At 37.1% G+C, this 10,360-nt stretch overlaps 2 protein-coding genes across 3 annotated transcripts; both read left to right on the plus strand.

The window, feature by feature from the left end:
• The first annotated feature begins 467 nt into the window (after positions 1-467).
• Positions 468-2,264, plus strand: LOC127093599 (uncharacterized). Of its 2 annotated transcripts, XR_007792596.1 has the most exons (6): positions 481-620; positions 715-1,031; positions 1,115-1,231; positions 1,332-2,000; positions 2,093-2,164; positions 2,245-2,264. XR_007792596.1 is itself a non-coding variant. In XM_051032544.1 (5 exons), the coding sequence occupies exons 2-4, from the start codon at positions 897-899 to the stop codon at positions 1,680-1,682; spliced, it is 603 nt and encodes a 200-aa protein (XP_050888501.1). In that variant the 5' UTR covers positions 468-620; positions 715-896; the 3' UTR covers positions 1,683-2,000; positions 2,093-2,198. The 2 variants fall into 2 exon arrangements, 1 of the variants encoding a protein (XP_050888501.1); XM_051032544.1 differs by lacking the exon at positions 2,245-2,264 and having other exon boundaries at positions 468-620; positions 2,093-2,198.
• Positions 2,265-2,343: 79 nt separating this feature from the next.
• On the plus strand, positions 2,344-4,008 carry LOC127095853 (uncharacterized). Its single transcript, XM_051034485.1, has 6 exons — positions 2,344-2,539; positions 2,632-2,814; positions 2,903-3,013; positions 3,088-3,169; positions 3,258-3,353; positions 3,985-4,008. The coding sequence occupies exons 1-6, from the start codon at positions 2,394-2,396 to the stop codon at positions 4,006-4,008; spliced, it is 642 nt and encodes a 213-aa protein (XP_050890442.1). The 5' UTR covers positions 2,344-2,393.
• Positions 4,009-10,360: the final 6,352 nt, after the last annotated feature.

Below are 10,360 nucleotides of genomic sequence, written 5' to 3' on the forward strand. Positions count from 1 at the left end.
AATTGGAGATCAAGGTGATATTGATATTGAGATTGAATCTTTTACCATAAATGATCAAAATGAGAATGAATCATGTATTAGAAATGATCATAATGAGGGTATTTGGATCAATCCAACCGTCCGCGTTGTTAAAAGAAAAGTAGAACATATTCCTACCAAGAAAAGAAAGAGACGTTACTGAAAAAGGTAATAGTATAATTATAGCCTATGTCATTCAAGAAAATTTAATTATAGCCTATGTCATTTTATATTATTCAATATATATGGATTATTGATTATGGATTTTTATATTTTTCATTTCATTTTTATATTTTTTCTTTATTACAGGTTAAATGGCTAGTGATCAAGAAAACTCACAAGATGCAAATGCTCCTGATGATACTTCAGAAAAAGAAATTACACGAGGCATCACTATTATGAAGAGTATCATTCGTGATAGAGATAAAGCAGTAACATATAATGTACATTGGAATGCTGATAACCAACTAATTGGGTCTAATGCTGCAAAGTTGGCAAGCTACATTGGTACACTTGTTCGTATGCACATTCCAATCACTGCTACAAGATGGAGTAATAAAGAGTTGGGTAGCGCTAAAGATAAGATTTGGACTGAGATACTGGTACAATATATGATTGTTTATATTTTCTTTATATTGACGATAATGTGTTTAAATTACTTATACTAACACACTCTATTCCAATATTTTTTCGTAGAGGTCTTTTAACATTGAAGATACAACTATCCGAAAAAAGTATATACTTCAATTGGCCGGAAAAAGACACAGAGGGTGGAGAACGTTTTTAACAAACAAGTATCTTAAGGACAAAGAAAATTTTTTTGTTGAATATGATCCGGAATATCCAGTGAAGTATGCGATCTTCATTACAGAAGAAGAATGGGTTGCTTTTGTAGCCCAAAGAAGAGACGAAAATTTCAAGAAAGTGAGTGCCACAAATCGCGAGAGAGCGTCAAATCCCACGTATGCATACAAAAAAGGGCGTTTGGGATATGCACGCTTAGAGGAAAAATTGTAAGTATACAAAAATGCTACGATCTTATTAATTGTCTCAATGTGTTATAATTGATTATCTTATTATTTGTGTCAATGCGTAGTTAGACGAGACGAAAAGTGACGCAACATCACTTCCGCCACATGTTTTGTGGAAAGAAGCTCGTGTGGGAAAGGATGGAACTGTTAGGGATGACGTTCAACATATTTATGATGAATGTGTAAGTAGAACATTGTGTCTTTAATTAAATCAAAAGTTTAATAATATATAATTAATTTTTTATCTCCACTAATAATTTCCGATATGTAAATGAATTTCAGGAGACCCTATCTCAATCGATAAGCACAGCTGAGGACCAGGAGAACAGGAGCGTACTTAGTAGAGCACTAAATGTTCCTGAGTATCCCGGTCGGGTGAGGGGTAAAGGGCATGGTTGTACTCCAACTTCCTTGTATAAGAATCCAAGGAGAAGAAATCCTAGCAATCAAGAAGTGATGGAGACGTTGCAGGCATTACAAGCGCAAGTTCTTCAATTGCAAAAGGATAATGAGAGATATAGGTGTATGGAAAAGTGCAGTTCACAGTTGAAAGAAACTAGTGAGAAAGCCAGTATCAATTGTCAAAATAAATTTCCCGAGGTAATTATATATGTTATTTTGAAATTAAAATAGCACATTTATGTTAATTGAAATATATACACATTAAAAGTAACATATTTATTATTGGTTTAGGACATTTCATCTTGTCAGCTATACTTATCGTCACCGACTTATCGCCTAGTTGGCAAGGGAAAAGTGCACAACACTTCGGGAGATTTACTTCACCATAGACCGCTCCCGGATGGACACCTTAAAGTATCGGTTGATGTTGTATTAGATAAGGATGCGTTGCTACCGATACCTGACATTGTTTCAGAGACAACATTGCTGCGAGATGCAATAGGATCATTTGTTGCATGGCCCTTGGATCTCATTTTCATTGATGATGAGGTATGTTGAATTCAAAAACCACTATGAATCTTTTAGTATTCAAATGTCAATTCTGAACCGTTAAGTTAATTTTTTTTACATGGTAATTTTAGACGCCTACAAAACCCGCATCTAAGGATAAAGGGATTTTGCGGCACAACGAGTCTGTTGCATCACAAAAAGAGGTATATTGAAAGTGTTAATTATATGATCCGAATCAAAAAATGCATGATTTTATAATTTACCTATGTTATATGATTTATAGGTATTTGCTCAAGGGTCACAACAACTGGGCCAGAAAATTGGTAGTCGACAGAAAAACAAAAGGGATCTTCCAGTGACTTATTTGCCAAAAAAAGTGCTTTTGTGCCTCGATACCAGATATCTCTTGAAACACTTGTTGACTCATCAGATATGGCAACAGCTGGTGCTATTCGCTTACTGGATATGGAGGAAGATATCTTTGGTTATTCATGCACTGAAACAATCGGAAAAGAAGATCTGGAACATATTTTTCGGCATCAAGAATTAGGCATCGGTGTTATACACACATACATCCGGTAATCCGATCTATATATTATTTAATTACTTGAACAATTTATTTACACATTTCAATAAAAATAGTCTAATGTTTATTATGTTTTTATTGAAGGTTCTTGTATGACAATTTCATGCGCGGGAATGATCAATTGTCAAACAGATTCCGTTTCGTGTCTTCCTCCCTGGTCAACAAAGCATTAATTTGTAGGGAACCGGATTCATGTAGAGAGTACTTAGTCAAGAGATTCATGGCCAGCAGTACAAACAACTTGTATCTTTGGCCGTATAATTCAGGGTTAGATTTTAATTCTAAGTTTATTCTAATCTTTAATTGTTTCTTTTACGTAAAAAATTTCCATATAAACTTTTGTTTTAATTTATAGGTGTCACTGGTTGTTGCTTGCTATTGATCCTTTAAAAGAAGTGGTATATTTTCTGAATTCGATAGATGGTGAATGGACAAATTATCCGGATATGAAGCAATTAGTTGATACGTAAGTGAGACTGTTCTAAATATTCGTGTATATTTATGTGAGATTGTTCTAAATATATGTTTTTATTTTGTTAGATCAATAAAAGTGTTCCGATCTCAAAGACAAGCTCGAGTACCACGTACTAAATCCAGCAACATTACGTGGATAAAAGTGCAGGTACTTTAATTTTCACAATTTTGCTTATAATAGTGATGCTACTTGATAAGAAAAGATAACTATACATTCTTATTTTTTTTCTATGTAGTGTCCTCTACAGCGCAACGGTATCGATTGCGGATACTTTGTAATGAGGTTTATGAGGGAAATCATTAATATGAATCAAATAGAGATTCCAATCACGGTATGGATTTATAACTTAGGATTTGTTTTAATATTTATCGAATATTTCATATTATTTATTACTTTTAACTAAATCATGCATATTATGTTTTGTTATGTAGTACTTTGATGAATACAAGTGTGCTCATTACACGAGACTGCAGTTGGAACAAATCAAGGAGGAATTGTGTCAATATTTTATTGAGAAAAGATTAATTAGTATATAATGGTTTCAAAATAACATGAATACTTTGATGAAGAATGGTTTCTGGTTGGCAAGTGTATAGTTCTTTATATTTTTAACAGATTAGTTATGACTCCAAATAGGCCGTATAACATATTAGTTTTGACTTGTGTATAGTTCTTTATAATTTTAGTGATATCTTTAATTTCATGGATAGATTAATGTGTTCATTCTTGTGTTGATTTGCTTTAAAAAATTACAAATGCTTGAATTATGACTCCAAATGTGTTCAGTGCCTATCTATCCTTGTGTTGGTTTGCTTGAATTATGACTCCAAATGTGTTCATTCTTGTGTTGGTTTGCTTGTGTTGGTTTAAAAAATTACAAATGCTTGAATTATGACTCCAAATGCTTGAGTTAGAGAGGCTTGATTTACAGGTTTATGGGATTATTCCCAAAAATATTACAGGTTGAAATGGTAGGCTTAAACTGAAGGCAGCGTTTTGTTATTTTACTAGAGGAAAAGACAGCGCTTTTTAGTAAAAAGCGCTGCTAAAGGTTGTCAATAGAGAGCGCTTTTTACTAAAAAGCGCTGCTAAAGGTTGTCAATAGAGAGCGCTTTTTAGTAAAAAGCGCTGCTATAGGTTGTCAATAGAGAGCGCTTTTTACTAAAAAGCGCTGCTATAGGTTGTCAATAGAGAGCGCTTTTTAGTAAAAAGCGCTGCTATAGGTGGTATATAGACAACCTTTAAGAGCGCTTTTTACTCAAAAGCGCTGCTAAAGGTTGTCAATAGAGAGCGCTTTTTAGTAAAAAGCGCTCTTAAAGGTTGTCTATATACCACCTTTAGCAGCGCTTTTTACTAAAAAGCGCTCTCTATTGACAACCTTTAGCAGCGCTTTTTAGTAAACAAAAAGCGCTGCTAAAACCTATAGCAGCGCCACCTACGGCAGCGCTTTTAAGCGCTTTTAAAGGCCAAAAAAAGCGCTCTCATAGGTCTTTTTTGGCGTAGTGTTTGCTCCGAGTTAGCAATTTTATCCTCTTTTGATTGGTCAGCTTTTGCATACCTAGTCCTGGTACCCTGATGCCTTTCTTTTCGGTCGTTTATCCATCTAACAACCTACAACCCGGTTATGGATAATCTTCCATGCGAGGTTATTATCTACGTTTTGACGGCTATAGATAATATATCTCATGCACTCTCTGGTCAGTCTTTTGATTGTTTTCTCCAGCAGAGTAAGATTCGTATTCCTTGTGGAATCGAATATCCATCCTTTAACAAGTTTACTTTCGCTCTCTTCAGGATGATGTCGGTCGTTTATCCATCTAACAACCTGCAACCCGGTTATGGATAATCTTCCATGCGAGTGTATTATCTACGTTTTGACGGCTATAGATAATATGTCTCATGCGCTCTTGGGTCGAAGTCGTCCTCCCCAGTCGAGTAAGATTCGTATTCCCTGTGGAATCGAATGTCCATCCTCTAACAAGATTGCTTTTCTACCCCTCTCCAGGATGATGAGTGTTTTGGAAAACAAACAAATTCACGCTTTGGTCGATCACCTTTTTCATACCTACAACCCGGTATCCTTGGTGTTCCTTCCTGTTTGCTCGCTGTTGTGACCTTGATCCCCAGTGAGATCCCCTGCAAGTGTTTTAGCCTTGCCTTGACACATGTAGATGTCAGTATCCTGTCAGCACCCGTGTGTGTTGCTTCTTTGGTGTCGGTAAACACCATCTTTCGGTGCTTTCCCAGTCATGCGTAATGTCTGGTCTTCTTTGGTGTCGATAAACATCATCCTTCGATGTGCGTAACGTCGTCCCTTCCCTAGTGAAGTTTACTCCTCTCCGTTGGTGTCGATAAACGTCGAGTTTTTCCTATTCGTCCGACGACGTCTAGTTGTACCCTTCCCTAGTGAAGCATTCCTCCTCTCCGCTGGTGTCGATAAACGTCGAGTTTTTCCCAATTATCCGTTGATGATTTGGTTGTGTTCTCTCTCCCCAGAAGAGTTTCCTCCTCTCCGTTGGTGTCGATAAACGTCGAGTTTTTCCTATGCGTCAGTTGGCGTATAGTTGATATCTTTCCCCACAGGGTCTTCCCCAGTTGAACCTCCTCTCCGTTGGTGTCGATAAACGTCGAGTTTTTCCTAGTCGTCCGATGATGTCTAGTTGCTTATTCCCTACAGATCATTTGGTAATACCATATGATTCCCCTCAGAGTTTTCTCCTCTCCGTTGGTGTCGATAAACGTCGAGTTTTTCCTATTCGTCCTATGACATCTAGTTGTACCCTTCCCCAAGTGGATTTACCTCCCCGTTGGTTTCGATAAACGTTGTGTTTTTCTCATTCGTCCGATGACGTCTGATTGTATACCCTATTCCCAGTCATTCATTAATGTCTGGTTGATTTCCCAGCCAGAATCCCCAGTAAACGTCCTATTTGGTGTCCGGTTGTGGTCTCCCTTTCGTCCTATGACGTCTGGCTGAGTTTTCTCCTTCTCCGTTGGTGTCGATAAACGTTGAGTTTCCCTTTCGTCCTATGACGTCTGGTTGAGTTTTCTCCTTCTCCGTTGGTGTCGATAAACGTTGAGTCTCCCTTTCGTCCGCTGGCGTCTGGTTGAGTTTTCTCCTTCTCCGTTGGTGTCAATAAACGTTGAGTCTCCCTTTCGTCCTATGACGTCTGGCTGAGTTTTCTCCTTCTCCGTTGGTGTCGATAAACGTTGAGTCTCCCTTTCGTCCTATGACGTCTGGCTGAGTTTTCTCCTTCTCCGTTGGTGTCGATAAACGTCGAGCTTCTCCCTTTCGTCCTATGACGTCTGGTCGAGTCTTCCCATTCATTCATTAATGATTGGTTACCTCTCCGTTGGTCTTGGTAAACGTCGAGTTTTTCCTAGTCGTCCTATGACGTCTAGTTGTACCTTTCCCCAAGTTGGTTCACCTCTCCGTTGGTTTCGGTAAACGTTGAGTTTTGCCCATTTCGTCCGCTGACGCATGGTTGTATCACTATCCCCGCCTTTCATCCGATGATGTCTGGTTACCTCTCCGTTGGTTTCGGTAAACGTTGAGTTTTTCCCATTACGTCCGCTGACGTATGGTTGTATCCTTTCCTGGTTATCCCCAGTAGAGTTGACTTACCTCTCCGTTGGTCTTGGTAAACGTTGAGTTTTTCCTAGTTGTCCGCTGGCATCTAGTTGAGATTTCTGTTCCCCATTCATCGTGTGTCGATGTCTGGATGTGGTTGTGCTTTTGAAGAGAAGATAGAAAAGGAAAAAACAACAAGAAAAATTCCCAGCAGTGTGCAAATTTCTACGGTTCTTGGTATTCAATCCCTACATACCCTGAAAGTCTGACAGCCGTTGCTCTCATCCATTCGGGATTCCCAGTTGATTGAATAGGGGCAGCTGTAGCACCTCAAATTTGCACCCTACCATTTTGTACATTCATTTCATATTAGGTCATAACATAACATAGGCCACTGCATAACATTGCATTGTCCATTTGCCCAAGTGCAAGCCCACAGAAGAATTAGGTCAAACTGGTCAGGAGAATCAGTCAAACAAGCAAGCATGTGCTATTTTCATTGGAACAAAGCCCTAGGGTTTATTTATCAAGTTCATATGGTCTAAGGATCATTTTGAAGTGGTTTTGCCAAAGATTGGATGATCAAAGCTCAACAGTCAAGCTGAATTTCAGCTGGAACCATAGAAAGTCAACTGTGGTCAACTGTGCCTGATTTTATGGATTGGAAGGTGGGAGATGGTTTGAAAGGCCTCATTCATGTCCATAAAAGTCTCATTTGACATATCAAAGACCAAGGTTGAAGATTTGGAGGTCAGACAGAAAGTTTCCAAAAATAGCAGGTGACCTGTAATTTCAGCTGCCCAAAATGGAAACTTTTTCTCCTCAAAATTACTTCATCATACAAGCTTCAAATGGAATTTTGTCCAACATGAAAGTTGAAGATCTTGATCTCACCATTCCAAAAAGTCCAAGAACTTGAAATTCCCATGTGTGGTTAGCAAGATATGGTCCATTCATTTTCCAAAAATGCCCGAAATCAAAGTGCCATAACTCTCACATGGAGTGGCCAAATTGGATGGTTTTTCTTTGAGCAAACCACATTTGATGTGTACTTTCATAATCCATCATCACATTTTGCCAAAAGCATTCACATAAAAAGGTCAATTTTCAAGTGCACTAATTAAAATCCAAGGGCAAAATGGTCCAACTTTCAAAATATTTGGAATTTTGGCATGGGACTTTTTGCAACAATTTCTAAATATCATTTGTGACTTGTTTGAACCAAGTTTGGACAGAAAAATCAGCTGCATTAACCAAGGGCATTTTGGCCAAAAGTGGTGAAATTGCACATTAACACTAATTCTCCAATTTTGCTTAATCTTAATTAATTTTGGATTAGGGAGAGGTATAAATAGATAATTGTAACTGTAATCATTAACCACTAATCATTTTTCAAGATCCAAACAGAAAAACTCAAAAATTCTCTCACTTTTTCTCCATTGTTCATAAACTTTTTTTCTCAATTTCTCAATATTTCACCATTGTTCTTGCAAATTCTTGTGTGAATCTTCATGTGTAGGTAATTGGCAAGAACTGTTTGCATCAATTAGAGCTCAAATCCATCAAAAACTCCAACTGTCCAAGATCGTTCATCAATGGCAAATCAAGAATTCGAGCACCTGGAGTATTGTTGAGCTACCAAAGCTGTACCAATCATCTTCCTAATCAACATACTTCACCTGTTTTCGTGAATTGAAGCACAACAAGCACAAATTCGTCAACTGCCATCGATCAAGGTTGGAATTCGAATCTAACCGTTTGCCAAATTGAGATATGATATTTGTAGATCTTTCATTGTAGAATATCATGCTTCTTGTAGTTTTGATTTTAGTCAATTATTAAGAGAGATGTCGTAGATTAAAGTTTAGATGCACAAACTTCTTTCGTTCGATTCGCTTTGTACACGAGTTTCTGGACAATTTCGTTTGCATATCTGGAATGTACGTACTTAGACCTTTCCAACGGTATATCATTTGTGTGTTTTCGTTGAGATTTGATCGAAACCGTAGCTGGAGCTTGATGAACGCATGAACCGCGATGAAGATTAGAAATTCTGGAATTTTTTCTGCTACAGATCCATTCAAAGCCGTGCCACTTTCAAAAAACGTGTTTCCCACTTAATCCAGCCAACCAGACGCGGACACATCATAAATGAGCTACAGTGCGCTTTGGCTTAGCTTTTGGTATTTACGGAAATGCCATCCGGACGTAATTAAATTAATTAATTCGAATTCCACTTAAATAAATATCTCAATAAATATTACAAAACTTAAAAAATTCATATAAAATCCATTTTAAGTCCAAATTTAATGGGACTTTTTTTGTTGGATTCATAATTTTGTCTACTTTTTTTTAGGCATAGTAGTGTAAGTTGTGCCTGGTAGAATTTTTGAATGGTATATTGATATTTGACATGTGTGACATAATTGTATGTTTTGCCATTTTAATCACCAAATACTCATACATTATCCAAAATTAATGAAATTTCATATGATGATTCTTGACGCATTTCTGGAGATTTTGGTATATTATTTGTGATTTTTGGATCTCTGGATTGGTAGATATGATTTTTTCTTTTTGAGTATGACAATATGTGTCACACTATGCCATGCTGAGTTCATGAATTAATTTACCATGCTTCCATTAGGCCTATGGCTCTGATTTTTTGCATGAGATACAATATGTATGTTAACTTTCAACATGATTTTTGGTGGATTTAATTGGTCCATTTTCTAATTGATTTGGATTTTTGATTGCTGTTTAGCATCTTTGGGTTGTTTCTTGTGTAACAAACTTTACATGTGTTGTTGAATGCTCATACCATATCATATGAATGTGAAATTTAATGGAGTGATTCATAACATGTTTAGGTGTAGTTTGGCTTTGGTCCCATCCATTTCTATTTGGCATTTGATTGAAGTTGATGATCATTTTGCTACCATGTGTTGACTTGTTTGGATTGCTGCTGACTTTATGATTTTCATTGACCTACTTCCTGTTGTCCAAATGACATGAAAATTGATATGTAGCTCATTGAATGTGTCCTGTTTAGGCTGGAATTTTTCTGGAATTTATTGAGCTGTTTAGGTATTTGTTTGAGTGATGTCATTCTGTTTGCTCCTATATGGCTCATAATTGCCTAGTTTGATCTAATTTGTGCATGAAATTAATTTGGTGTATGGTTTAGACATGAGACCAATTGGATTCTCTTTGTATGTGATTAATGTTGATATTGATCATGTTTCACTTGCTGTCTTGGTTTTTTTTTCCTTCTTTTTGACCCTAGGCTTGTCCTAGTGGTCTTGTATCTCATATTTGAATGTGATTTTCAGGTTAAGGGGCAAAATACCTTAAGGAGGTGGATTCACTTTTGATTGAGATGTCATTTGACATTGTACACTAACTTGTTTTGTTTTGTAGGATGTTTGGCTTTTGAGTTGCTTGCACTTTGGTGCATTGGATTGTGTTTATCTGTTTATAGTTAATTGTAAACCATTTGCTGTTTAGTTGTGTGATTAGTATACTGATGATATTTGATTGATTTCAGGTACATTAGTTGCTAATATTGCTTTGCTTTGCTTGATAAGAAATTTGCACTGAGGTATAACATTCTTGTCTCCATGTAGTCTGGAAGACCTGGCCTGTTACTTGGCCAGGCACCTGTCTGAAGTCCTCCTTAAGAGGCGATGTTTGTGATTGTTTACTTTTGTCCCCAAGCAGGTAAAGACCTCTATGAGGCAATTGGCGGAACCCAAGGGATATGCAAT

The sequence above is a fragment of the Lathyrus oleraceus genome, chromosome 6 (genome assembly GCF_024323335.1).
Source record: "Lathyrus oleraceus cultivar Zhongwan6 chromosome 6, CAAS_Psat_ZW6_1.0, whole genome shotgun sequence".
In the NCBI taxonomy this organism is placed as follows: Eukaryota; Viridiplantae; Streptophyta; class Magnoliopsida; order Fabales; family Fabaceae; genus Lathyrus; species Lathyrus oleraceus.